At 34.8% G+C, this 25,171-nt stretch overlaps 1 protein-coding gene across 21 annotated transcripts in view; it reads right to left on the reverse strand.

Moving 5' to 3' along the window:
• The window catches only part of RIMS2 (regulating synaptic membrane exocytosis 2), a 443,898-nt gene that overhangs the window by 102,448 nt on the left and 316,279 nt on the right, over nucleotides 1-25,171 (reverse strand). For 14 of the 21 annotated variants that reach the window (XM_034065853.1, XM_034066047.1, XM_034065843.1 and 11 more), the window contains 2 exons: nucleotides 21,448-21,627; nucleotides 20,228-20,337 (listed from right to left, as the gene is read on the reverse strand). In XM_034065853.1, coding sequence (XP_033921744.1) covers nucleotides 20,228-20,337; nucleotides 21,448-21,627 — 290 coding nt within the window. Of the gene's footprint in view, nucleotides 1-2,569; nucleotides 2,660-19,379; nucleotides 19,413-20,227; nucleotides 20,338-21,447; nucleotides 21,628-25,171 lie in introns of all 21 variants that reach the window. The other 7 variants (XM_034065917.1, XM_034066330.1, XM_034065763.1 and 4 more) reach the window with 4 other exon arrangements.

Consider the following 25,171-nt stretch of genomic DNA (forward strand, 5'->3'; position numbering starts at 1 on the left):
TTTGGTGCCCACCGTGGAATGTTCACAACCACTTCAGATGTTTCTACCCCACGTACCACTCCCATGTGAACATATGGATGATAATGTAAATCAGAGCAGAATTTATGCTCTCATCAGGTATCAGACCTCATAGAAAGACCTACGACTGTAGAGTGCAGAACATAATTTTTACACAATTTTGTATCTATTCTAGATCTTGGCAATCACCAACTGTGGTTTTCCAAATCAATTTTGTGTACTTCCTGCAGCACTGGAGCTCAGTGGTACTGTTTCAGTGGGGAAAATGGAGAAAAGCCAGATAAATATTTTTTTACCATATAAAACACTTCTAAAGGGACAACTTTAACATCTGCATTTGTTTCTGATTTTTATTCTTCTATCTGGGGTTTGGGTTTTGGTTGTTTTGTTTGTTGTTTTTTTTTTTTTTGTCTTAGAAATTTTCATTCATGTTCCAAAAAACAGAATGCCCCTAAAGCAGCCATCTATCAAAATATGGCTCCTGTTTCTAAAAAATGTGGAAGGTGGCTCTATTCTGACTACGAATTTGCCATCTGCCAAGAACACAGTTCTAAGCTCACCTCAGCTGTGAGAGAAATAATGTGTCTGCTACGTAAGAGTCTGGGCATAGGCATTATTCAGCAGAACTCACCCTGGAAAGATAACAGTGCAGATCTGTAGACATTTGTATTTTGAATCTGTCATGCAGTAACAAAAACACTCAGCTGCAAAAGACATGCTACATGCTGATCCTGACTCTTACGAGCAGTGCTTGCTTTTCCTGTAAATTCCTCTGAAGCACTAAATAGGGAAAAGGAAATGCAACTGCAGGTCTGGAATTTTGCAATTAGGTTCCCTAATTCCTGTGTTACAGTCAATCCAGATTTTGCTGCTCTTCTTCAGTTCCTCCTTGAACTTCCAGCTGCAAAATAGTTGGGTTTCAATAGAAAATTCAGAAATGATCAGCATGTGAGACCGCGCCTGCAGTACTGTGTTCAGCTCTGAGCCCCTGACACAAGAGGGACACGGCCTTGCTGAATGGGTCCAGAGGAGGATCACAAAGATGATCAAAGGGCTGGAGCACCTGTCCTGTGAAGACAGGCTGAGAGAGTTGGGCTTGCTCAGCCTGGAGAAGACTCAGAAGAGAGCTTACAGCAGCCTTCCAGTACCTAAAGGGGGCCTACAGGAAATCTGGAGAGGGACTTTTTACAGGGCCATGTAGTGATAGGACAAGGGTGAATGGCTTTATACTGGAAGTGGGTAGGTTTAGATTAGACAATAGGAAGAAATTCTTCACTGTGATGGTAGTGAGACACTAGCACAGGTTGTCCAGAGAAGTTGTGGATGCCCCATTCCTGGAAGTGTTCGAGGCTGGGCTGGACAGGGCTTCGAGCAATCTGGTCTAGTGGAAGGTACCCCTGTCTGTGGCAGGTGAGTTGGAACTGGATGATCTTTATGTTCCCTTCCAACTCAAACAGTTTTATGATTCTGTGATCCTATGTAGGTGAGCCAAAACTGAGAATACAGCATTAATTTAGGAAGTGGCACAGTTGGCCAATCTTGTAAACTTTAACTTATGTGACTGGGATAAGTGCGGTTGTCAAAGTGAGACAATTAATATGCCCATTAGAGAGAGATTTGCAGCCCAAAACTGAACCTAAGTATTCTTGAACTGAAAAATTCCCATCACTCAAGTAGATCCTTTAAATACAGGATGAAGTCTGCAATGTAAAGGTATCTTTTTTCTCATTTCCTTTCCCTTTCTTTCCTTTCCCTTCCCCTCCCTTTCCCCTCCACTCTTTACAATGTGTTTATCACCATAATATTACAGTGCCTTTTGCAAGTGGATCTACCAATGTGACTAGGACTTTTTATTGTCTGATTCAGAGGAGAGAACAGTTATATTATCATAATCATCATGATTATGACCAGGTTTAATTTTATTGCGTTGTATTTGTAGGAACAAAGATGAAGAAGAATAATTGTACTTCACATTTGGAGCATACAAAGGTTTCTGATAGTTATAGTTTCAGAAGAAGTCTGTTCATGTACAGGATAGAAGAAAGAAGAGTTCTCTTAATTTTGAGAACTTCAGCCGATGGAGGTATAAAATGCAGCTTGTATAAAAAATTGCATTGAATCATTATTTCTGCCATGTGTGATGGTGCAAGAAGGTTTCAGATTCAAGACTTTAGAAGTTAACTTTCCCACTATACATGCAGTAGATACTTTGGTTTGATCAACTAAGTCAGAATCAGCATAATTCATACTTGGACTCCTGAGGCTTGCACACATAGATAAATCAGAACAAAATTACACTAAAGAGCAAGCTAAGTCTAATACTGTGCCAGAACACTTCTAACACCTGTGCACTCTAACACAACTGTTTACAGAAGCAGATCTATTTTGACTATTCTAGAACAAAAGTATGTAATCTAGATGGTATCTACATACTAAAAATTTCACACCAAAGTGAAAAAATAAGGTACATCAAGCACACACGCATTACAAAAGCATGAAATGTGTTTTTATAGTCTCATGCTTTCATGTGGTTTTCCAAACCCTGACAAACCTGGCTCAGAATGGTGTTTCTTTTTCGGCAATGGTTTGTCATCAGTTATTGTACCATTCACCTTTTTCTGCTGGTCCTCCCATGTAACTTCTAGCATAAACCAAAAACAAAAATCAGAAATATTATGTAACATTATAAGACACCTAATATTTGGGACAACTTGACCTAAGCAAATATACTATCATTAACACAGCAAAAAAGAAAAAAATTAATTAGTTCTTTAATAAGGCCTGTGGTGGATAAAATTAGTAAGCATTTTAACAATGAAACAGAACATACTACACAAAAACTATTATCTATGTGGTGTGCCAAATATTCTGCTTTCTGATATTTAAGAATTGGAGTAAAACCCACAATTATTTCTTCAAGTTTTCAAAGTTAGCACTCTATATGCAATATCTTTGTATTTCTGTAATTGAAAAAGGAAGTTTAAAATAATTTGGTATAAAGCTTTTGCAAACTTATAAATAAATTAAAAAACCCCAAAAATAAAAGTGAGCCAGCAATCATGTATGATTACTCTAAATTAGCAAAGTATTTTCAACAATGTATTGTTAAGCCAAAACAGGGGTTTATTTACCTTTCTAAATCTGAGATTTGATTTAAATTTTTATTTTATTTTAGGAAGATTAACTTATTCAATAAAAACTCTCTTGCTAGTTATGGAACCTCTATTCTGAAACAGGTATTTCTGGCCTAACTGCTTAGAAAAGTACAGATTCTATACCATAAACTCCATTTTGCTTTGGGCTGTTAAGAATCTGCTTATTTTGCTGACCCTGTTAAGTGCAAAGTTCCTCACAGCCATCAGGCACAGATATAACCACTTTTATGGACACAGAAATAGCCAGTTATATAGGAGAACAAGATAGATATGGAATAAATTTTCAATCATATAAATTAAAAGTAAATAGATATAAAGTGATAGCAGCCTATGAGTTAATTCTTCTTTTTTTTTTTAATAAATGAGGTTTAAATGAGACTGATGGGCATCTGGCATTTGAAATGTAAACATGAAAAATGTTATCTCTAGGCATCCTGCAGCCTTCTTATCTGTGGCTGTTCTTTAAAAGGCGGCTTTGATTTTTTGCAATTGATGGAGTTCTAGGGTTCAAGTAATACATCAATAAATAATGATCTAATGACACCACAGATATGCATGTTAGAACAGAAACTGTCATCTTTGAAGCACCATGTGTACTAAGTACTAAATAAGAAATTTCAAAAAAAGAAAGATTCTGTTTCCAATTTGTGGAAATAAATTCTTCCTACAAAGGATTTCTTCCTAAAAAAAATATGATTCTTTCTTTTTCTCTCTGAAAATACACATTTAGCAATAAAATATATACTGATGCCATCTATGCTTCCTTTTCCTTGGATGAGTCCAGAAGTGTCTTCTTAACTAACACACACAAAAAAAAATTCAATGACCTTAGTAAAACTACCTTTGAATTTAAGGATAACCAGTGCTAGGAAAAAAAAAAAAAAAAACAAACCCAAAGCAACAAACCATTGGACAACCATTTAGGTCAAATAGTGGAGATATCTAAAATAAGATAAAAAGTAGGCAGACAATAATCTCAAACCTGGGATTTTGTCAGGACTTATAATGACCAGCCTAAATACTGAAGAATACCAAGAAGCTCAGAATGATTTAGATGCTAGCTTTATCACAGTTTCACAAGACAAGGACCTTCTCGGTCAGAGTTCTTTCTCAGAACTCCCAATTCAGTTTTGAACCTAAAAACTGTAGTTTGCTCAGTCACAAAAATCATTTATCATACCAACATTCCCTAGCAAAACAAAAGCTTTCCTAAGCCTTGCGAATTTTTCAGAACTGAGTGTCTAGAAAATAGCTAACCCACATGGGAGAACTCTCAAAGTGCTTCTATAATAACACTTGAATTGAAAAACATGACCAAATAACTGTTTGAATAAAGATTTTTTGCCATATGGTAACCTTAAAAAAAAAAAAAAACAAACAAAAGCACTATTCTAAAAAGCAAGACAGGCTACTTTTTTATGTTTATACTAGAAGTGACAGAATGAGCATGTAAGCAGTTTCAGACTTCCAATGACATCCTTCTATAGGTTTAGTTATTACAGCATGTCAGCATTGAATTCAAATGGCTGCTTAATTTTATTAGCAGTTATGTGCAACTCTTAGATTGAATATACGCAGATGGGATATGCAGAGATCAGGTGAAAAGACTTAATTGACTCCCAAACAATTTCAAGAGTTTGGCTAGCAATGGTTATTATTTCAACTCAGAAATTAAAATAGATACATCCGTTAAATTTATTCTAACATTCATTTTTCACAGTTTTTTAATGTCATTTTCATCTCTACGCTCTACAAAGCTAAGAAAATAGGTTGATAAATGAGTACTTTTTGTTTGGGATCTAGTAAGAGATGCAGATGAATAGACAAAATGCTGAATGTCAGGCTGCTTGTCTCCTTGATTGGTTAGATAAATAAGCATTACAGTCTCTAAATTATTATTTTTTATATATTTTTTAATAAGGTAAAAGGCTGCCATCTATGCCTTTGTTTTAACCAAAGCAAATTTTTGTCAAGTTGTGAATATTTGGAAAGAAACCATACAGTTTTCTAATTCACCATTCACTTCTTACCACTCTCACTTCCCATACAAATGAGCTTCAATCTGTCTTCAGTTGTGCTAATCAGTTTTGACATATATAAAGAAAGGTGTAAACTGATTGAAAATTTATACAAAAAGACCTCATCTAGATTATATAAAATATGAGCATCTTGAGTTGGATATTTTAGGTATCTGATGGACCTCTAAGGATAGAAAGATTTGATAGGTGCACTGATCCAGATTTTTTCCATCAGTAGAAGGGTACAATCTTGTTTCATTAGATGCAGTTGTTGCACCTACCCCCTGCACTGACCACCACAGTGATTTACGGAGCTGAGCTCTCCCACTGCACGTCATGATGGCACTTGGTTGTGTGGCATTCCCTCTTGAGAATGATACTCCCTTGTGCTGCTTGGGAGAGGGAGTTGGCACACTCCACTACATCTAGTGTGAAGTACAACCTCAGCATGTCTGACGTTTTTTAGAACATTCAATATGAAAAATATGGAAATAATACATGAGAAGAATATTTGCACATTTCCAAATATTTTTAATTTCTAGACATGTTGACTTAGCACCAGGAATGCTGCAATTTAACTGGAATGATGCTGCAAACCAAAGTACAAGGTGATGCAGCAAAATACCAGATGCTAATGATGAGGTTTATTATGCAAATAATGTTTCCCTCCTTTCTTTTCTCCACACTATAGAGAGCAATAGCCCTTTTCACAATTGCGCCTTGCTTGCAATATTTTATATACTTTCTCTTTTATTTCAATTTGTATTATTTTTATTAAATACACTCATCTTTTACATTCTTTTCAGCACCTAAAATTTCTGTGAAGATATTTTTATCAGTGCATTTCTAGTTTTAGACTTTTAATTAGGTTGTCATAAAGTCTTAACTTTTTCATTAGGACATGATTTAGTCATCTTTTCCTGCAATTGAAAAGTCCTCAGAACTTCTTTCTATTTTTTCATTTTATAAGATGAATGCTCAGAAAGGAATTATGTTCTTAATGCACAGTGACTACTGTGAAAATGAGCCACAAGTGGATCTGGCTCGTGCTTCTTAAACACAAGGCACCACAATAAGCTATTGAGAAATATGAGATAAACAGTCAAAAGCTGAGAAACCGTGCTTTGAACCGGACACTCAAGATCTTTAACTCATGCATTAAGAACACAAGAAGAATAATTAAAGATGTAAAAAAGGCTAAATTCATGTTATGGAAGTTTTAATTTACAAAACAAAGTCCACAAGAAAATTTTTAAAATATCACCAATCTCAAGAGTTTGCACAAGGAGAAATATTCCCAGCTGTGTCAAATCTCTATTATGGGAAAGCAAATGGCTGCAAGTCATGATACATTAATTGTCTGAGACATACTACATTATACCTAGAATGAATCCAGTCTCACTTTGCACCACCAGCATGCTGCTAATGGCATCAAGGCCAGCTTCAAGTGACACTAAGTCATCAGTTAAGGCTTTATGCCAGGCTGCTCCTACATCAGAGAAACCTTCATACGCCTCAGGAAAGCAGTGCTGATGACACCTTACCCTGCTGTAACAGGAGCTAAACTTGCCCAATATCTGAAGACAAATAACAGCACACATAATCTTTTTCGGATAGAGATTTAGAGCAAGACCTCCTGTCTCTCCAGGTGGTATGGCACAGCAAATCTGAGGACAAAACTTTTTAGCTTCCTCTTTTGTCGCAGTAATAGTTCATTTACATTTTGATCACTGTATACTGGTAGAATATTTTACAGAATGATTCTACATGTTAGAGCTCAAAGCATTTGTGAAAGACCCAATTATTTCCTCCAAAGCGTGAAATGAATTTGAGTTTTGTATTGTCCTAAATGTTGGTAAAGTTTGGACAGCATAAAGGTAGGGACAGCATGTCTCCCTTTTGTGTTTTATGAACACATATGCACATACATGCACGCACAATTTCACACACACACACACACATGCACACATGCACAAATGCACACACAAACAACTTTTACAAGAAAATACTCCGCAAATTTGTGCCAAATCAACAAATGAATGCTGGGATATGTTTGTAACATTTTAAAAGAAATAAACTGTTGTTCATAAATGACTACGTAAGCATCACTTACATTGTGGTTTTAAGTAATACAGCATTCCAATTAAAATTCTGACATATCTTAATTATTTATTGTGTTGATTCCATATTCCTTACATAATTACACATTCTGAAAAAAAAAAACCCTAGGCTCCATCCCATGGGGTTGCCCTGGGAATATATTAAAAGAACTTTAATGGAAGTCATTTGGTAGGCAATAAAAATATTGCCACATATCCACATTTATTATTATCATTACTAGATTTTAAAAAAAATGCACTGTAGGTTACTCCTTTAGCACAGAAATGTTTTCTTCATTAATTATTTGTAGCTGTAAATCTCTTAACAGGCCTAGTCCAGTAGCAGCCTCTTCTCATCATATTCCCTAGCTGCAAATCCCATCAATTCTGGTTTAACCTTATTTTTAAAAAGGTTTTACGAGTGGATCCCTCTATATGGGTATTACATTGATTTGAATTTTTTGCTTGATTTGAATCTATTCAACTGATTTGAATCTATTTCTGATTTTACAGAAGAATTGTAGAGGTCACAGAGAGTACTTGTTGCACTTACTAAAATCATACCCTTCCTTTAGCTAAAAATCAAAGTATAATGTTGCTGCTTTTACAAATACAATAGAGTTGTAAAACATGAAGAAAACTTAAATGCATCAGATCAGTCAGAACTAAGAAACAGTTAATGGTACATTAAATATGAGTGTATAGATATTTAGTAAAGTATATTTAAAGATCACAAACTAAAGATACTCTTTTTAAGCCAGTACCAAGGCTTTTTTTCCAGGACTGTCTTTGGCAGGGAAGGATTTGTTTGTTTGTTTCGTAGCTTCTTAAATGCTTTCTAAATATGGCAGTTTTGCTCCCTCTTCTGGTTGTATGCCTGAAACATGTTAAATGAATGCAATATAACTGCTGGCCTCTCATCAGTAGGAGTATTTTGAATATCTCAGAAGAATTGCTCTACTGAGTCACCCATTTGAACAAACATTGCAGGTTTTTGTTGGCAGAATGGGTTTAAGACAGGAGAGAGGGTGCAGAGAGCCTATGAGAGAATTTAAGACATCATGTAAAGATACCACTCATGTTTCCATAGATTCCAGAGGCACAAATCATAGGAGACTGGGGATCCAGTATCTTGAGTAAGCACTACTATACACTCATTCTGCCCCTATTGCTTTCCCCCAGCATCCACACCTGGCCTGCTAAGGACCAGACATTGGACTAGACAGATTTTTACTCAGACCTAGTACAGCTATCCTCATACTGCTATGACAGATAAACACACAAAAAAAGTCAAAATATCACCAGAGTCTAATGAGCAATTAATATAAATAATGCAAATTGCAAGTAATGCTGAACGTAAATGTGGAGCAAACTGCAAGGGTCTGATCTGCACCTCTCTCCCCTAGTCTGCTTGTTTGCATTCCCATTCTTCATGTGTCAGAGAGTGCTCTGCACACAAGTAAATGTGAAGAGTCTACAAATCCATTTTGAAGAATGCAAAATGTAAGATTTATCTTGTTACAGGTTTGGGGTCTTTTTCCAGCTTATTTTCATTTACTGAAAACCTGCAATCTTATAATCTAGCATCTTACATTTCCTCTATAGAAAGATAATTTATTATTATATGACTGTGCATCTCTCTCTCACACACATCCACCCCAAAAAAAAACACCTCTGCAAGCAATCAAAGGTGTTCTAAGTGCACTTAAGACTGAAGTTTATGGCATGATTTCAAAATGTTATTTCATTCAAAAAATGGTTCTGAAAATAATTTAGTAGTTTTAAGCACTAATACCAACCAATAGAGAAACACAATAAATGGGTTACAGAAAGATGAAAAACATATATCTGTTTCTTTAGAAAGCTCTAGGTTTTTTAGAATATCAAACATTACTAAGTAATAACATACAGGTTTTCCTATTGTTCAATTTTACATGCAAATTTTACATGCAGCTTTACATGTAAATGCTGTCTACAGCAAAACATCTTTGCTCTTTTTCATCATTACTTATATAGTTATAAAATGTTAGCTTAATAACCAGACAAACTATGTTTGACTAGCAGGCAAAATGAAATCACATTGTCATGTACCAATCTTAGAAACTCTATATTATGATGTAGTTTTGAAAGATGCCACCTTACATTTTGTATAAAAAAGTCAAACTTGAACCTATCTATGGGCGAGTGAGTAGTTAGACTCTTTCTAATCTGTCATATTTCCCTGGTAGTTTTAGAGTTAAATTTGTAAAATAGTCACCTACATAATAAGGAATTTCAGCAGAATGTAGGCTCTTCAGTCTGAAGAATTCTTTACTTCTAGTGGCTTGTGGTGTTGTGTTGGGTTTTGGTTTTGGTTTTTGGATTCTTTTTTTTTTTTCTTATTTCACCTTTTTTCCAGTGTGCAGATTGTAGCTATGTGCTTGCCTAAAACTCAAAAGGTCTATGCCTTCCTTAAGCCTTACTTTCCTTGAACTAGAATTTAAATAAAATTTCCTTAGTCTAAGTACTCATAATACATATGAATGTGTTAAGTATTGTCACAGCACACACAAAATTCATTCAGCATAATTTTCCAGGCAAAATTCAGAAGCTGCCATTCCTAGTCTCTTAGCAAAGTCTACAGTTAGCGGGCCAGGGGAAAACAGAGCACACAAGAGACTCATGCCAGTCACATGTTCAGGCAAAGTGTAAGCCCCATTTCCAAGAATCCCAAATGCACTTAGGTGGAAGAAGATGTTCAGGTCGGCCAGCAGTATGAGTTCCCTCTGGCATGACAGCCACATGCTTGTTTTTCAAAAAACCCATATCTATACACACTGTCTCTGCAAGTCAGTTAAGCATGTCATCACTCCTTCAGCTGGGGTCCCTTTATTCTGTATAGTTTGTGCTCCAGTGAGCTAAATACTTTAGATTGTGTCTAAACTGTACAACAAGTCTGGAATGCGGCATACTTTTAACTCTAGTCCTCCAGGCAACCAGCATGGCTTCCATGCGTGCAGAAACCTGAGTGCATAGAAAGGGATGACTTGGTGATTTGGGCCTTGTCTTGGTACAGACTCAAAATATAAACAGGCTCCAGTCACTTCTCAACCTGGGACATGAGAACTGGAAGGCATTCCTACTTCCCATAATACAGACAACGCTGTGGTATAATTATGTAAAATATTCCAACGAGTGAGGGAACTGATAATCTGAAAGGCTTAACATTTTGCTTTGGCAACTATATCATCTTTTGTGCACCCTAAATTAATACAGTGAAGGCCAAAATTACCTGGAGCCTTTTCTCACAAACTCAAATGATCAAAAGCTGTCATACAAAATATATGAAAGAGAAATGCAAAAGACCTGAGAAAAAAATTAAAGGGGTAGTAATTTTGGTAATAAATATTTGAAATTGAATGCTAGATACACACCAGTCTTTTGGAGTAAAGGAGCTCTGCAGAAGAAACTTCTAAAATAGAAAATGGACACTTCAGAGAAATGAATAAATATATGAAAAGCTACCTTAAATACGGGTTAGTAGTATTTTGTTTATTGTGCAAAGGAAAGAAGTGAAAGATAAACCAAACAAAATCAGCTTTAGCCTGACTTGATTATTGGTTTGTCAACTTCACCAAGTCAGTGGCAAAAGCATCCAGATTTACCAGGATTGGAATTTGGATCTTAAAAGCATAAGGCACTGAACTGTCTGGTAATTAGCAAGCATTACAGTTACAGCAGGCAGAATTTCAGCTTCTGAATTCACTCAGGACTATGCTGGCACTGCCACTAGAGTAAGGGAAACGACCCTCCCTGTGCATTGCTGCTGACACAGCACCCTCTCTGCAAAGGCACTCCATGCCTATGCAGGGTAATTAGCAGCATATCAAAAACAGTGTGGTTTTCCCTACAACACAGTGAGCTAGCAGAGGCAAAACTGAATCCCTACTCTCCTGATACCTGTATTCTCTCTGCTAAGTTTTTCTAAGGAACAGAAAGCAAGGAATAGCCCACAATAGTGTAAATGGGGCTACTCTCCACATGTGGTAGAGGTTAAGTTTAAGAGTGAATATCCAGATTTTAAAAAAGTCAAGGCACTACCTTAGCTGATATTGTATTCACTGGCACATGACACCGATGAGACAAAGTCTATATGTAATATGTCTCTAGAAGTACATGGAAAAATAATGATATATTTCTTCAAAGTTATCAAAGCAATTTAGAAGCAAGAACTGGAATAAAACTTTAAAGTAAGCTGTGGTTGTTCATTGCACTTCTACTGTTCAATTTTTAGATAATAAATTTTAATCTCCATGTTAACATTTCAGTGATTTGAATTAAGCTTATTCCTAGAGCATTTGAAATAGAAATGACCATCGAACATAATGAGAAATAGACAATAGAGATGATTGCTAATAACATAAGCCTTTCTCTCCCAGTATATGCTAATTAAATGGTCCATCTCTCCCGTGACTAGCAGAAATGTGCCAAACTTGTAGAACATATAGTTAGTGTAAACTGCATCTTCAGTTATACACTTAGCTGTAAAAAAATAAAAAAATGGAGCCTTGGATTTGAAAAAAAGATTTTAAAACCACAGTTGAAAATAATTATTTTAAGTGCAAGATGTAAAACAACACAGTAAAATTGAACATACATGAACTCACTAATTTTGAGCTAGTGGAACTAAGCAAAACACACACATGCAGCAAAACATAAGCAAAATCTCAAGCACCTACAATTCACTAGCAATATCATAATCAACTTGCCTTTTCGCCCATTAACAGGTGGATTTTGATGTTTTTCCTCACAATCTTTATAACATTAAAAACAGACAATTATGATTAACAATTGGAACAGCTACTACAATGAAAAACGTAACTATAGCACACACAAATATTTTGCAAACTATGTTAGCACAATTCCATGCACTATGCTTGGGTTATCACAAAACACAGAGAGTGAACAGTACACAATACAGAAACGTAACAAAAGCAAAAAAAAAAAAATAAACTGTACTATAATGAAAAATGGGAAAGAAAAGTTCTTGTAGGACACTTTGGATGATTAAGTAAAAACTACAATTAAAAAAAAAAATACTAATCCTACTTTCCAGCTCCAAAATCTTGAAATTACTCCAGCATCCATATTTCGGAACAAATATTGGGGCCTATCACAGCAATTATTCTTTACTTTGTTTTAAGAAGAATATATTGAATCATATTTTCTCCTCTTATATAACAATAGCAATAGGGTCCAAAGAAGTATTTCAAAGAAACTAATTCAGGCACACTTTTAAGGGGGGATGGCATTTTTGGCATACTTATATTTAGGTAGTAATTTTCCTTACCAGCTACTAATAAGTATGCTTCTCGCTCAGCTTGTAATTTTTTTGAGTCACCTTTCTGGAGCACTTAATTCTCTCCACATGACTGCAATAATACCCTCAGTGCATTATCTTTCTGTGAGCTTCATCCCATGCACCTTGAGGATGAGGTACATATCACACTGCCTACTTTTAGGCAGCTAAGCTCAGCATCGGTTTAGCCCTAAATATTTATAACCAGAAAAGCTTATCTGTACTGCTCTTCCACATCTACCACTGTTATGTATTACCACAGACAATTTTTAACAGGGATAACAGAATGTAACCTATTAACTGTGCATGTAAATGCACATTTCTGCTTTTATGATTCTTCCTTTGAGAAAGAAACTTAAGAGCAGAAAACAGATGGCTGAAAAAATCTTTAGATCTTTGAATGTCTTTGAACCTATATGGTGTGTGTTTTCTGAAATTAGAAGGTAAAGTTGTATATTTTAATCAGATAGTATTTCAGTTGAGAAAAAGATTTGCATCTGTTTGATGTTATCATCATCTATTATTTCTCATAACTTTCTTTTTCTACCAACTGAACTGTCTTTCAAGCAGGATGAGGGACATTATACAAAATACTCAAAATATGTCTATATAATGCAGTTTCCTACTATTTTTGTTCAGCATCATCAGTTTGCCTTCACAAAGTAGGGGGAAAAAAAAAGTGTCATGATACAATACTTTACTTTCCTGCTTGTAAAAACCATCAATGTAAAGTAGAGGGTAACACATCTAAAGGGTGTCCACCCAGATCTGCTAAGGCTATAACTTGATCATAGTGAGAGAGTACTTTCATAAAAAGGGATTAAAAAAAATGTGAAATAGCAACTTTTTTGCAGGTGGAACTATTTTAAGCATTCACAAACTGGTAAATAAACTATGTTATATTGAATTTTTCTTGTTCTCGCATAAAATAATTGTTGTCTGGAATTTGACTTCTAATCTAGGCTGGCTGGTAAAGCTTCCCTACATGCTCAGAGGGAGATGTTTCTGAAGGAGACAGGCACTTGTGGTCAGACAGACCTGCCTCAACCTCCGATTCCTGAACTCCAGTAAGCTTGTTTTCTCCATCTCCTGCTGCGTTTGTTTAAGCAAGGTATGAGAGGGAAAAAAAAGCAAGACAAAAACATGCATGCTTTGTTACAAGTTGTTCAGATAAAAGATAAACATTAAACAAAAGACATTCACAATAGCACACAAACTATCAGTCTGTAGCATAGACTATTTTTTGAGTGAATCAAAGATTAAATAAATCCTTGTGCTATTTTTCATTAATATCTCTGGTTTATCCCAATAAGATCCTTCTAGCAAGTAATGATGGTCATATGCAGCTCTTAATAGCACCTGTTGACTATTATTAAATTATTGAAGCACCGGAAAGCAGTCAGTAAGTACCAAGACAGAGAAAGTAGACATATATTAGTAGATAATTGGTTTAAAAGCATCTTCTGCTTGGTTTTACTTAAGTTTTTCTGTATTCTTGTAGACCATATTTAAAATCATCTCTAAATCGCAAAGAAGTGGGCAAACTCAGTACCTTAATAAGAGCAGAAGAAACAATGCAAATGTTTTTTCCAGCTTGGAAAAAAAATACCCAATTTGCTGGATAATATGATTTTTATCTGAATTTCAGAGTAGTTAGGATTCAAAAAGACATGTATTTTTCCGTCACTAACTACAATTGCCTAGAGCATACATAAATATTAGAGAACACCAAAATAGTTGGAAACAATGGTGACAATATGATTAATGATAAGCAACACAAATATCTTTATATATGGCATTAATAAAGAACCATAACTTTCTTTTTGACAAATTTCATCTAATGCTAGACTAACAACAATAATTATATAGAAGAGTGTTGAGCTGAATAACTGGTGTATCATATGCCTGGTTTAACTTTAATGTCAGTTATTCATTAACCACTGTTTTGAGGTGATACAACATACAGTTTTTCAAGATTCAGACTGTGATTGCTTACTGATTTTTTTATGCTCCGTGTTCCCAGAATTTTATCCAGTTCTCTCATTACTTGTATAGATTTATGTGCAACTAAATAGGTCACTGAATTATCTGACTTCAGGTTTAGCTAAATTGTAATAATAACTAGATTGTTCTAACAGGTTACTGTTGATAAGGAGAGATTTAGACTATAATCAAAGCTATAATCAAAGCCATGGAAACTAATCTCTACATAAGTTTCTGCTCTATAATTCTGTGATAAAATCATGACATTTAAATTCCAACTGAAAGAATGATATCGAAAATTCCAATTATAGTATTTCTCAGGGACATCGTCAATATGTCAAACTTCTTGCATTGAAAAGAATGCACAGAAAGAGTGCCAAAGAACTGAAAAACATGATTCCACTAGAACTGAACTAAAATGATTTCATCATGTTGGTATCCTGAAACATAAACAACTACTCTTTTGAGCACAGCTGTATGGCTCTACTTATTTTTCTTTATGCTTTTTGTAGTCTCAGACCTAGACTGTAAGACCTTCGACTGACATAGAGAACAAGGTGTTTAATTCCTCATTTTACCATTCTAAGAAAAAAATTATGAACCCTTATTTCCCTTGAAAGTTCAGAACCTTTCAAGTAAACACCCTAAGCCCTGAGTTACGGATAACATTTGTTCAAGATTTTTTATGGAGATTGCACCAATACAACTAAAATATTTCAATATTCTTTGGGGCTGAGGGACCTGCCACCTCTCAGGAGAGTGAATAAAGCCTCCATAAGTAAAACTCCAAGGTATATTTTGCAAATTCGTAGTTGAAATCAAAAACCCAAGGCAGATTCATGAATTATCTTAAGGCAGCCTTGTTACTGATGCTATGATACTCTTTCCTGTCAGGAACACATAACGCAAGTTACCCATGCAAGCAAGTACACAGGTACCACGGAAATATTCACACAAAAATGGGGTGGGTGAAAAGACATGTACCTTCATTTTTTAAATTTCTGTGTTCAATAATTGATGATAAAGTCATCAAGTTTGTAGCCAAGCTGAAGGTAGTCCAAGTTCCTGTCCTTTATCATATACATGTTATCAATCATGTCTTACAGAAAAACCCCAAAAACCAAAACCTAACTTATATGCCATGTATTTTTTAAACATATGAAAACACAGCTGATAGTGTACAATAGAATTATCACAGGTTCTCTGTAATTGCATTGTAGTAGTCTGTCTCCCTTCAAACTCTGATAAGGCACTGGAAAACACACAATAAAATTCCTTCTTATATTGCAGCATTAAGTCTCATTTAACAGACAAATTATGTTCTGAATAAGACATAGCCCCTTAGAATAAGCAGCCTGTCTTTCTGCCTGTCAACAGTATCTGTGTTTTCCTAACCATCAGTGTCTCAGTACTTTGCACTCTATAATGCATGAGTACCAATAACAATACAATTGACAGTATAGATATTTTCTTTTTAGAGTTTTAAAATTATATCTGAGAGATATAAATACTGGAGTTATGGCTGATAGTCATCTCTGATTAAACCTAATCAACTATCTCTGTTAATTCCATTCACAGATAATTTTATTCTGGAATTAGATCACCCACCACTGATGTTAAGAGGGGACAGTTAATCAGTATTAATGTCAGCTTTAACAGCATCTGAAAAACCTTTCCCAAGACACCAGATTATTACGAGATCATGTATTTAAAGCCTGTATCATAGAGCATACACAGAAGGGCAGATCCTCACTGAACTCTACTACTTGCTAAATTTCTGAGAGCTTCATTTTTATCTTTAACGTTTTCATTAAATTTCTTTGGCCTGACATAATTTTCTAGCTTCTATGATTGGGTAGATGATTGGGGTTTGGTTTTGGTTTTGGGGTTTGGTTTGGTTTTTGTATGGATGAAGAAGGTCCATGTTTATTTTTAAGAGGAAAAAATCTGTATCAGGAAAAATTCTCTGCTTGATTAGCCATTAACAACAAACCTAAAAGGCTAATACTGAATACATTCAAGAGCACGTTACGGTGTTCCATTTTAATTAGTAGCAAGCAGTCAGTCCACCAAAGCAAGTAAGAAGAAAGGAATATATTCTCATATAAATGAAAAAAATCTTGTTAACCCATAAGAACTATAAATATTCTAGTACTTACTTATCATCTATAGCACTAATAATGCAGAACACTTAAGAGTACATAACCATTTCACTGCTAAAACCAAGTTGTTTTTCTACAAATGTTCATTAGAAACAAGGTCTCTCTATCTCTAGCATAATTTAAAAATATACAAGCAAAATCTCAGCTCTTTTTATCTTTTAATTCTGACCCTAATCTGGAAAGCAGTTATTCAGAGCTTTCTTCTCCTGTAGATTCCTCCCCTTCCAGTTCTAGTCATATCACCTTAAGGACACCATATTTCATGTTACACCAAGAACTGTACTATAACAAAAAAAAAATCTTCACAACTGCAAATTATTCCATTATTTTTACTTGCATTTCTATTACATTCTAAGAAACGGCATGCAATGTCAAAATACAGATTATTCAAGTGAACTCAGACTAAATGAGACTACTGCAGGAGTGGCAAACAGAAATTTTTCTGTTCCACAAAACCAACAGTACTACCAATTCCTTTTTGTGTGTAATGTATTTTCTACTAACACTTTTCTTCAGTATGATTCTAACTTAATCTGGTCACACTAAAATCATTAATTTCAAAATAAATGTACATGTCAATAATTACAGGCAAAACACGCATACATGTGCATGTGTCTATACAATATAAAATCCCCTGTTATTTGAGTCCAGTATGTGTTTCTGTAAATACAGAAAGGACTACTCTGAAAATGACATCTTCTGGTATGGATATATATCCTTCCCAACAACAGACAACTGTTCCAATCATCACCAACCAACAACTGTTTTAATTATCATCAGGACATAACTCATAAAAATCTATTCATATGTCTATAAAGATTTCAGGCTTATTTGCCGCTTTATTTGCAAATTAACAACATAAACACCTTTAATATAGTACATGATTTTGATTCTGGTACTTGAACTGCTTAAAAAAATATTTTTGTAAAATTCAATTCTCCACAGTAAAAACCTGTTATTAGTCATAATTATGTTCCGTCACTGACAGAAGTTAGGTAATCTGCTATTCTTTTAAAATGTTATTCCTTCTTGTCATGGGTTCAGCAGTAGCAGTCATTTAAACCACGACACTTCTAAAGAAAATTTTTATCCCCCTTAAAGAGAAGGATTAGAAAATCCTAATGAAGTATAGAAAGAGCCTTAAAGCAGAATCATATTGTTAATAGACTATGATCTCTTAATTTATGACAGAAAATTATACAGAAAACTGTATGAAAGCAATATCTAAGGATTATAGTTTTTTTTCTAAAGTGTTTACCACCATTATATGTGTAAAATTCAACTTGAAATGGTCTAGTTACTGCATCTCGAGTCACGGATGATGCTCTGATTGTACACTAAAAATCAGTATCTGTGGATTTGGCAACTTTTTATAACCCAGCTCTTCCAAAACTACTTTAGACACAGGTACAGGAAAATATTACTCAGACTTTAAGTAAAAGAAAAAAGAGATCCTCAAGTTCCAGCAGTACTTATCAGAGCAAACAATTCTAGCACTCCTATAAAAAATAATTATTTTATTATATTTATTATATTTCTCTCTGTAGAACCTATGATGTAAATAAGACTGCTACCTTCTGTAATCAAACACGGTAAAAATATGCAGTACTTCACAATCGCTTCCCTAGAGAGTTCACAGTCTAAATAGAAATGCTAAGCAAAGAACAGGGAAGAGTGGGAAAACATGAAAGCATATACAACAAGGACAGCAAACATCATGTGATTAAACATGATTATTTCCTAGCATATCTAGACTGTATCTCATATAAGCATTTCACAACACATAAGACCACAAAGAAATTAATATACTAGGATGATAATCTGTGAAAGAGATTTCTTTTCATGAAGTTTTGCTTCCAAAATAGAAATGAACACTTTAAACATGTAAATACTAAATCAAAAAGTCTGATGAGAGAGACGGATAAAGTAATACTACATACAGACCCTCACTGGTATAACCAAGGACTGCAATTGATATCTTGATATCTTGAGACTTGCTATTAGGCAAATTAAATGGTTTTAATAGTATAAAATAAGGGGATTTAATTTTAAGCAGAAGTATTTTAAATTTTTGAAAGACTGTCTTGATTCAATTTATTCTTGCTCCTATATTACTTGAAAAAATACCTAGCAATTCAGCAACTGTATAACAATATAATATATTCACAAGAAAAAAAAAAGGGATCTGATTAAATGCATGGATAACATTAAACATATTAAATATCCACAAAGGCTTAAATTACAGTGTGTGCCTAAAGTGCTAATCCTGAAAAGGTACATACATATGTAGGTTAACTGAAATACTCCCATTTGCTGCAGTGTAAATCCTTGGTATTTAAAAAAGGGCATATGTCTAGCTACTTTTCCAATTATGATTATATTTAGTCCTATTTACAGTGTCTTTTTTTTCATGTAGAATCCTGTACAATTTATAAGCCACAGGTCTGAATATATATATATAAAAAAAAAGACTAAATAATTATGATAATAATTCCAACTACGTCTGTGCACTCCAGTAACATCAATTGCAGTTGGGTTTATTTTTCCCTATATAGCCTCTCAAAAAGGCTTTCAGGTGAAAAACAAACCCTGCTTTATGTACAGACCTTCATAAGATTCTATTTCCTTGTCTCCATTGTCTAGGGAAAGTAACAAAAACAGAACAACAAACAAACAAACAAAAAAGGGAACCAAAGTACAGGGGTTAAAAACAACAGTTTTATAAAAGATACAATATACATATTAAAGATTTAAAAAAATGAGTGTATATGGCCATTTAAACTGATTTTGCACAGCACATGAAGTTATCAGAAGTGGAAGGGTGAAAATGTATATGCTATCAAAAATATATTTGTATACCTCTGTTTCTAGGCATTTTGGAAAATGTCTCCATTGACTAGTGCTTTTATAAGACATTAAAGATAAGCACAATTATAGTACCACTAAAACACACATAATGAAATATCTTGCTGATCTCTTCTATTTTAAAGATTATTATGTCTCTTCTTGCTCTTCCTGTTTCAAGATGTAGAGGTTTTATGTTAGTAATTGGTAACATACTCCATGTGAACCCACAAGTTATCAGCTATCTCATAACTCCCAAAAGAGCCAGTTTTATCACTAAACAACATACAAAAGATGATTTCCTGTCCCTGTTTAAGTCACTGACAGAACACCTATTGAGTTCAAAAGGAACAGGACAATGCTACCAGTCCATCTTGTCTTGTGCGCATTGCACTACTAATTATTATTGTACTGCTAATGTTTCATTTCAGTCAAGACTACTGTAGATATTCAAACATGACAGAAGAAAATAGAGTACAAATTACTACTATCAAATCCCAGTTCAGTACTCAAAAACTTTCAGCTGTAATGCTCCCCCCCAAAAAAAAAAATGTAATCAACCTTCATGAACAATCTTGCAATGTCATTAAGGAGAAAAACATACACTTACTTCTCTCCAATGTCCCCTTTGGTGGGAGCTGTGGTAATTGCCTGCCCCTTCTCCCTACTACTGGAGTACTTGATGGGCTTGTCTGCACAGACCCAGTTCGAGGATGTGACCTATGAGACACATTACAAAACAAACCATAGCCATTAAAAGATAAATTCACCCTTAAACACCATCAAAAACTGATAACATAAGTAGGCTTTAGATCACTTTGGACCCTTGAAGTCCCATAGTGAAATTAGTACCTTTTTTCAAAAAAAGACCTGATTAAAGAGGGCAATCTCTGATGAAAAAGAACAAAAGAAAGCCAGACTATGGCTGAACATTCATAAGATGTTTGTCTGCATAGTCAAGCCAGAAAATGCATTGTGTGTATATTCATGTGCACATGGATATAATATCCACATACACATAAAATTATCCACAAGTTAAATTCAACTATCTTTACTCAGCTTGTATTTGGTTAAATTACCGTTGAGTGGCATGAGATTACAGGGATTTGTCTAAACAAAGTAATAAACTGAGAAAATACATTCACAGTTGACTCTCACTGGGGATCTGATGTTATTAACTCTAACTTTCAGAAAACAAAATAATGCATTCTGCAGTACTAAAATAAGGAGAGGCTTTACTGAACATCAACTAGACTGAAATGTACTGATCTTTTTACTATATTATGTTTATTTAAGCTAAGAGTAAAGTATAGAAATCCTCAAAATATCAATCACTAAAGTATAGCACTCAAACAGGAACAATACAGACTATGGCACAGTAAAATGTAATCAGAAAAGAATGGTGGTTAAAATGGTAGTTGATAGATAAAGTTAGTACAGTCCATTTAAAGAAACTTAAAAAAAAAAAAGTTTCATTTGATGTTGTGATGGTTGTTCCATAAGCAATGTCTGATGAACACAAACAATTTCTCATTCTGTAAGAGAATTGTATGATAGTTATGAGGTGCTTTATGTGGGAAACCATCCAGGATTCCTGACAAATGAGAAATCACAAACAAATGTAGTTAAATACTGTTAGCAAACAGTTCGCAATGGCAGCCACACCATTATATCCAGAGTAGAATATAAATAGTGTGTTGGCACTGAAATAGTATCTATTGCTACTAGTGATCAGCTAAGAATGAGGTGATACCAATTAGCTACTGGGAAAATAAAATGGTGAGCTGGTGGGGCAAAAGGGGATTAGTCTGATTGATTTGTCTGTTTCACCTCGGTAAGGCAGGTGAAGGAGGGGCAGATCTTCCAGTCATTAATGAAGGCATCGACCTGATGAGGTTTGAGTCAGGACGCTCTGTGGATCGGGAGCGGGAGTTGGTCCGCTCTAGCATAGGACGTTGCTCTGTTGATCTGGATCTTTGATATGGCTGTCTATCTGCTGCTTCACAATTCCTGTAATGTTAGTCAAAAAGCAGCTCAGTTGACCTTTGGCTTTTCTATTAATTATAAAATATGCTGCATGATACTGGTTTGAAGCAAATACTTTTGTCATGTACATTTTTATTGGGTAAAATTTCTGAGTTCGCTTCTTGATAACATACAGTTTTTATATGTGTATGATTTGGCTTGCTCTGTACTCTTGATAAATGGGCTGAAATGTTTCCAATGTCTCAGTAATGACTATCCATGCAATAGTCTGTATCCTGAGAACTTCTGGGTAAAAATATTGTTATTTTAGAATCATAGAATAGCTAAAGCTGGAAAGGGCCTTAAGATCATCTAGTTCCAACCCCCCTGCCATGGGCAGGGACACCACACACTTTTTCATATTAATACATCAACATCGGAAGAAAATACCAGCTGACAATATTGAGTCTCACTAAAGCTAAGGACTCATTTAATTGTGCAGTTTATCTGAGCATTTTTACTCAAATTACTATATTTTTAAAGACTGTATTATCTTTAGAGGTACTACTCCTGTTTATAGGACAGTCCACATTCCAAATTACTATGTAGCACTCTTAACTATCATCAGACTTAGGATGTCTGTCAAAATATAGGCTAGAGTATACTGATGCATTCATAGGCATACTTGGACTGTAGTCAGATGAAAATGTACAGCATCATTAATACTTTTAGAGGTTCCACCAACTAGACAAAAGTTTGGTTTGTAATAAAAAAAAATCTTCTAACCCACAGCCTAATGAACTTTGCCATTTAAAAATTACCATTAGAGATTCAATCGGTTAAAACTAGACTGGGTAGAAGAGAATTGCTTGACCAAGCAGTCAAGTCTTTTACTGAGGCAATTAACCATGCCATTACTTTCAGAAATTAATCAAGCCCCCCTTTTCTTCACAATGTAATTGGGCTGTTTGCAAGCAGTAATATTTGCCGGCAATATCTTAAAATACATAATATCAAGGTAATTGTAAAAGTAAAATCCACACCCTGAAGGAGCTACTTATTAAATTCATATTCCTCCCACCTCTCCTTGAGTAACTGAACAGCTATAGAATACAAATGGGGAACATGTACCCTTCAGGACTTCTGCTTGAGTGAAGTCATGCATTTTACAATGAAGCCAGTTAATACAAAGAGTGACTGGATGGTGATTAAGTGTAAAAAGAAGCCAAATATTAATTAGCATCAAAAAAGAGACATACCACAGTCTCACTATGAAGAGTCTTATTTTATTAATAGCATTTTATTTAAAAAAAATGTATTGTGACAGAGTATAGTTGTCTCCAGGATGGCTAACTTTGCTGAATAGGTTGATAAATATTCGTTAAAATTAATGTTTCTTCAGGCCTTCCATGAGGTCTTAATTGGACTCCTAGAGTATATGAAGGAATTACCACAGACAGGTTCAGAATAATACCATTCACCATGAATCTACATCTATAAGCTCCTAACAAGCAAACACACCACAGTGAGACACATAATGGCAATTATAAGCTGAGGCACTAAAGATTGGAGGAAAAGTACAATGAGCCTGGCACAAAACCACAACAGAATTACCTCACTTCTTCTATCAGATCTGTTTCTGAATGGGAAGCTTCATCAGCAAAAACATCCACTGTCTCGCTTCTTTTACATTGTGGATAGATAAAAAACAAAACCTTAGCTTTGATAAGAATGTTGCTTAGTTTGGGTAACTATTCAAGAGAGGTTTCAGCACTATAGAATGTGAGAAAGGTTTCAGCCATCTGCATGGTGGTTAAAAAATGACCATGGTAATAAATTCTTAGACTATTGGGAATAAATTCCAAGAAAAAATATTCCTAAATTCAATAAAATTATAAATAGAACACGACTGAGGTCCAGACAACCCACCCCTACCCTGTTTACAAACATATTTAAGAAAACTATTGAGCCCACAAAGACCTTCTTTGGGTATGTTGCACACAAAAAGCTAGAAAAACCCTTTTACTGCCAGTGAGTGTGGGACTGCTGGAGCACACAGCAGCAAGGACTGGGTAATGTGGTGAGATATGTAATTCCATTTTATATTTTTCTGTCCAACAGCAATTAGGACACAGAAAGGAGCAGGTGAGTAGCAATACATGGTTCTTACAAACACTTCATAAGAAGTTAAGCCTCTTTGACTTGTTACTTCTAAGGTCTCATTCATTTCAGCTGTAGTATCAAATGTATTTCTTAGGATGTTAAGGATCTGACCCATTGCCTGTATTAAAAGGCAGGGAAACTTTTCTGCCACTAGGATCAATACTAATGGCTTGGTGGGCAGGTTTTGTATTCTTCAGAGCACCACAGAGTCACTATATCTAACCAGTATATTAACAGATAAAGGCCTGAAAAAATTCATATTCAATGGGTAATATAAATCATTTGCCACAATCTGCAGCTGGCATTTACTTCAAGTGGAAAAACAAGGAGTTCCCAGAAGTGAAGGAGAACATGGATTTTGGAAGTGAACCCTTTGCTTTTAATAAAGCTTTGGCATCACTGTTGTTTTGTAGACTGAAGGATTTGAAAACTAAGTTGAATCCTGAGCTGAAACTGAGTTGTTATCCTGGGTTACAGGCTACATGATGCAAACCTTCCTGTACCCAGAGCAGCAAATGGAGAGCTATATCAACATAGCAATAAACTTCACTGTTTGGTTCTTGATCATACACATAGAAAGTACAATTCGCAGACAGCTTTATTGTCTGTTCTTTTCCTCACTTTTTTTTTTTTTTAACTTTTAACAGTAAGCACATATGCTACATAATCCAGGTCTTCAGAAATGAACTCTCTCTTTCACAGAGAAAATAACACTCCAATAACTTGCTTGGGCAGGGAAGCTTTTAATCTGGCACAGTATACAACTATCCATTAGTACCACAACCCAGACACGAGTGGGGCACTTTTCAAAAGACCTTAGTGAATTTAAAAATAGAAGTTAGTAACTTTTTAGATTACATATTTAAGGACTTATGCTCCCAAATTATCTAGATGAAGGTTTCTTCTTTTCTTATTATAATTCATATGTTTTACTGATTTTTAACTGGAAATAGTCTAAGTTAAACTATTCAATATTCATATGATATTTTAAAGCCATTTATCCTTGCTAAAAGAAATTCGTTATAAAAATGCAGTTAGTGAAATGTCAAATAGTGACCTCATTCATTTAGTATTGCCTACAGTAGCATCCTCTTACCTTTGGTATTGGAAACATGCACAGAAGGTGTCCTATTGCCCTGTCAAAGTCTACAAGACTTGTGAGCCTAATTCTCCCCTACACTGAGGAAAGAGTACAGCAGTGTTTGCTTCTTAACCAAGCATACCTATCACACTGAAACAGTCTGAACTCTCTTTAAGGCACCATGCACAAAGCTCTGTGAGCATTCACCATCTAATTTTATATACCAAAACCATCAAAAATTAGAATTAGATTCCTACAGTGTTTAGGTAGCACTGTAAATTCTAGTAACTACTGTACCAAACCAAAGGTGCAACTATATTTTGTTTTAACTACTGATTTATCTGC

The sequence above is a fragment of the Melopsittacus undulatus genome, chromosome 1, assembly GCF_012275295.1.
Source record: "Melopsittacus undulatus isolate bMelUnd1 chromosome 1, bMelUnd1.mat.Z, whole genome shotgun sequence".
NCBI lineage: Eukaryota > Metazoa > Chordata > Aves > Psittaciformes > Psittaculidae > Melopsittacus > Melopsittacus undulatus.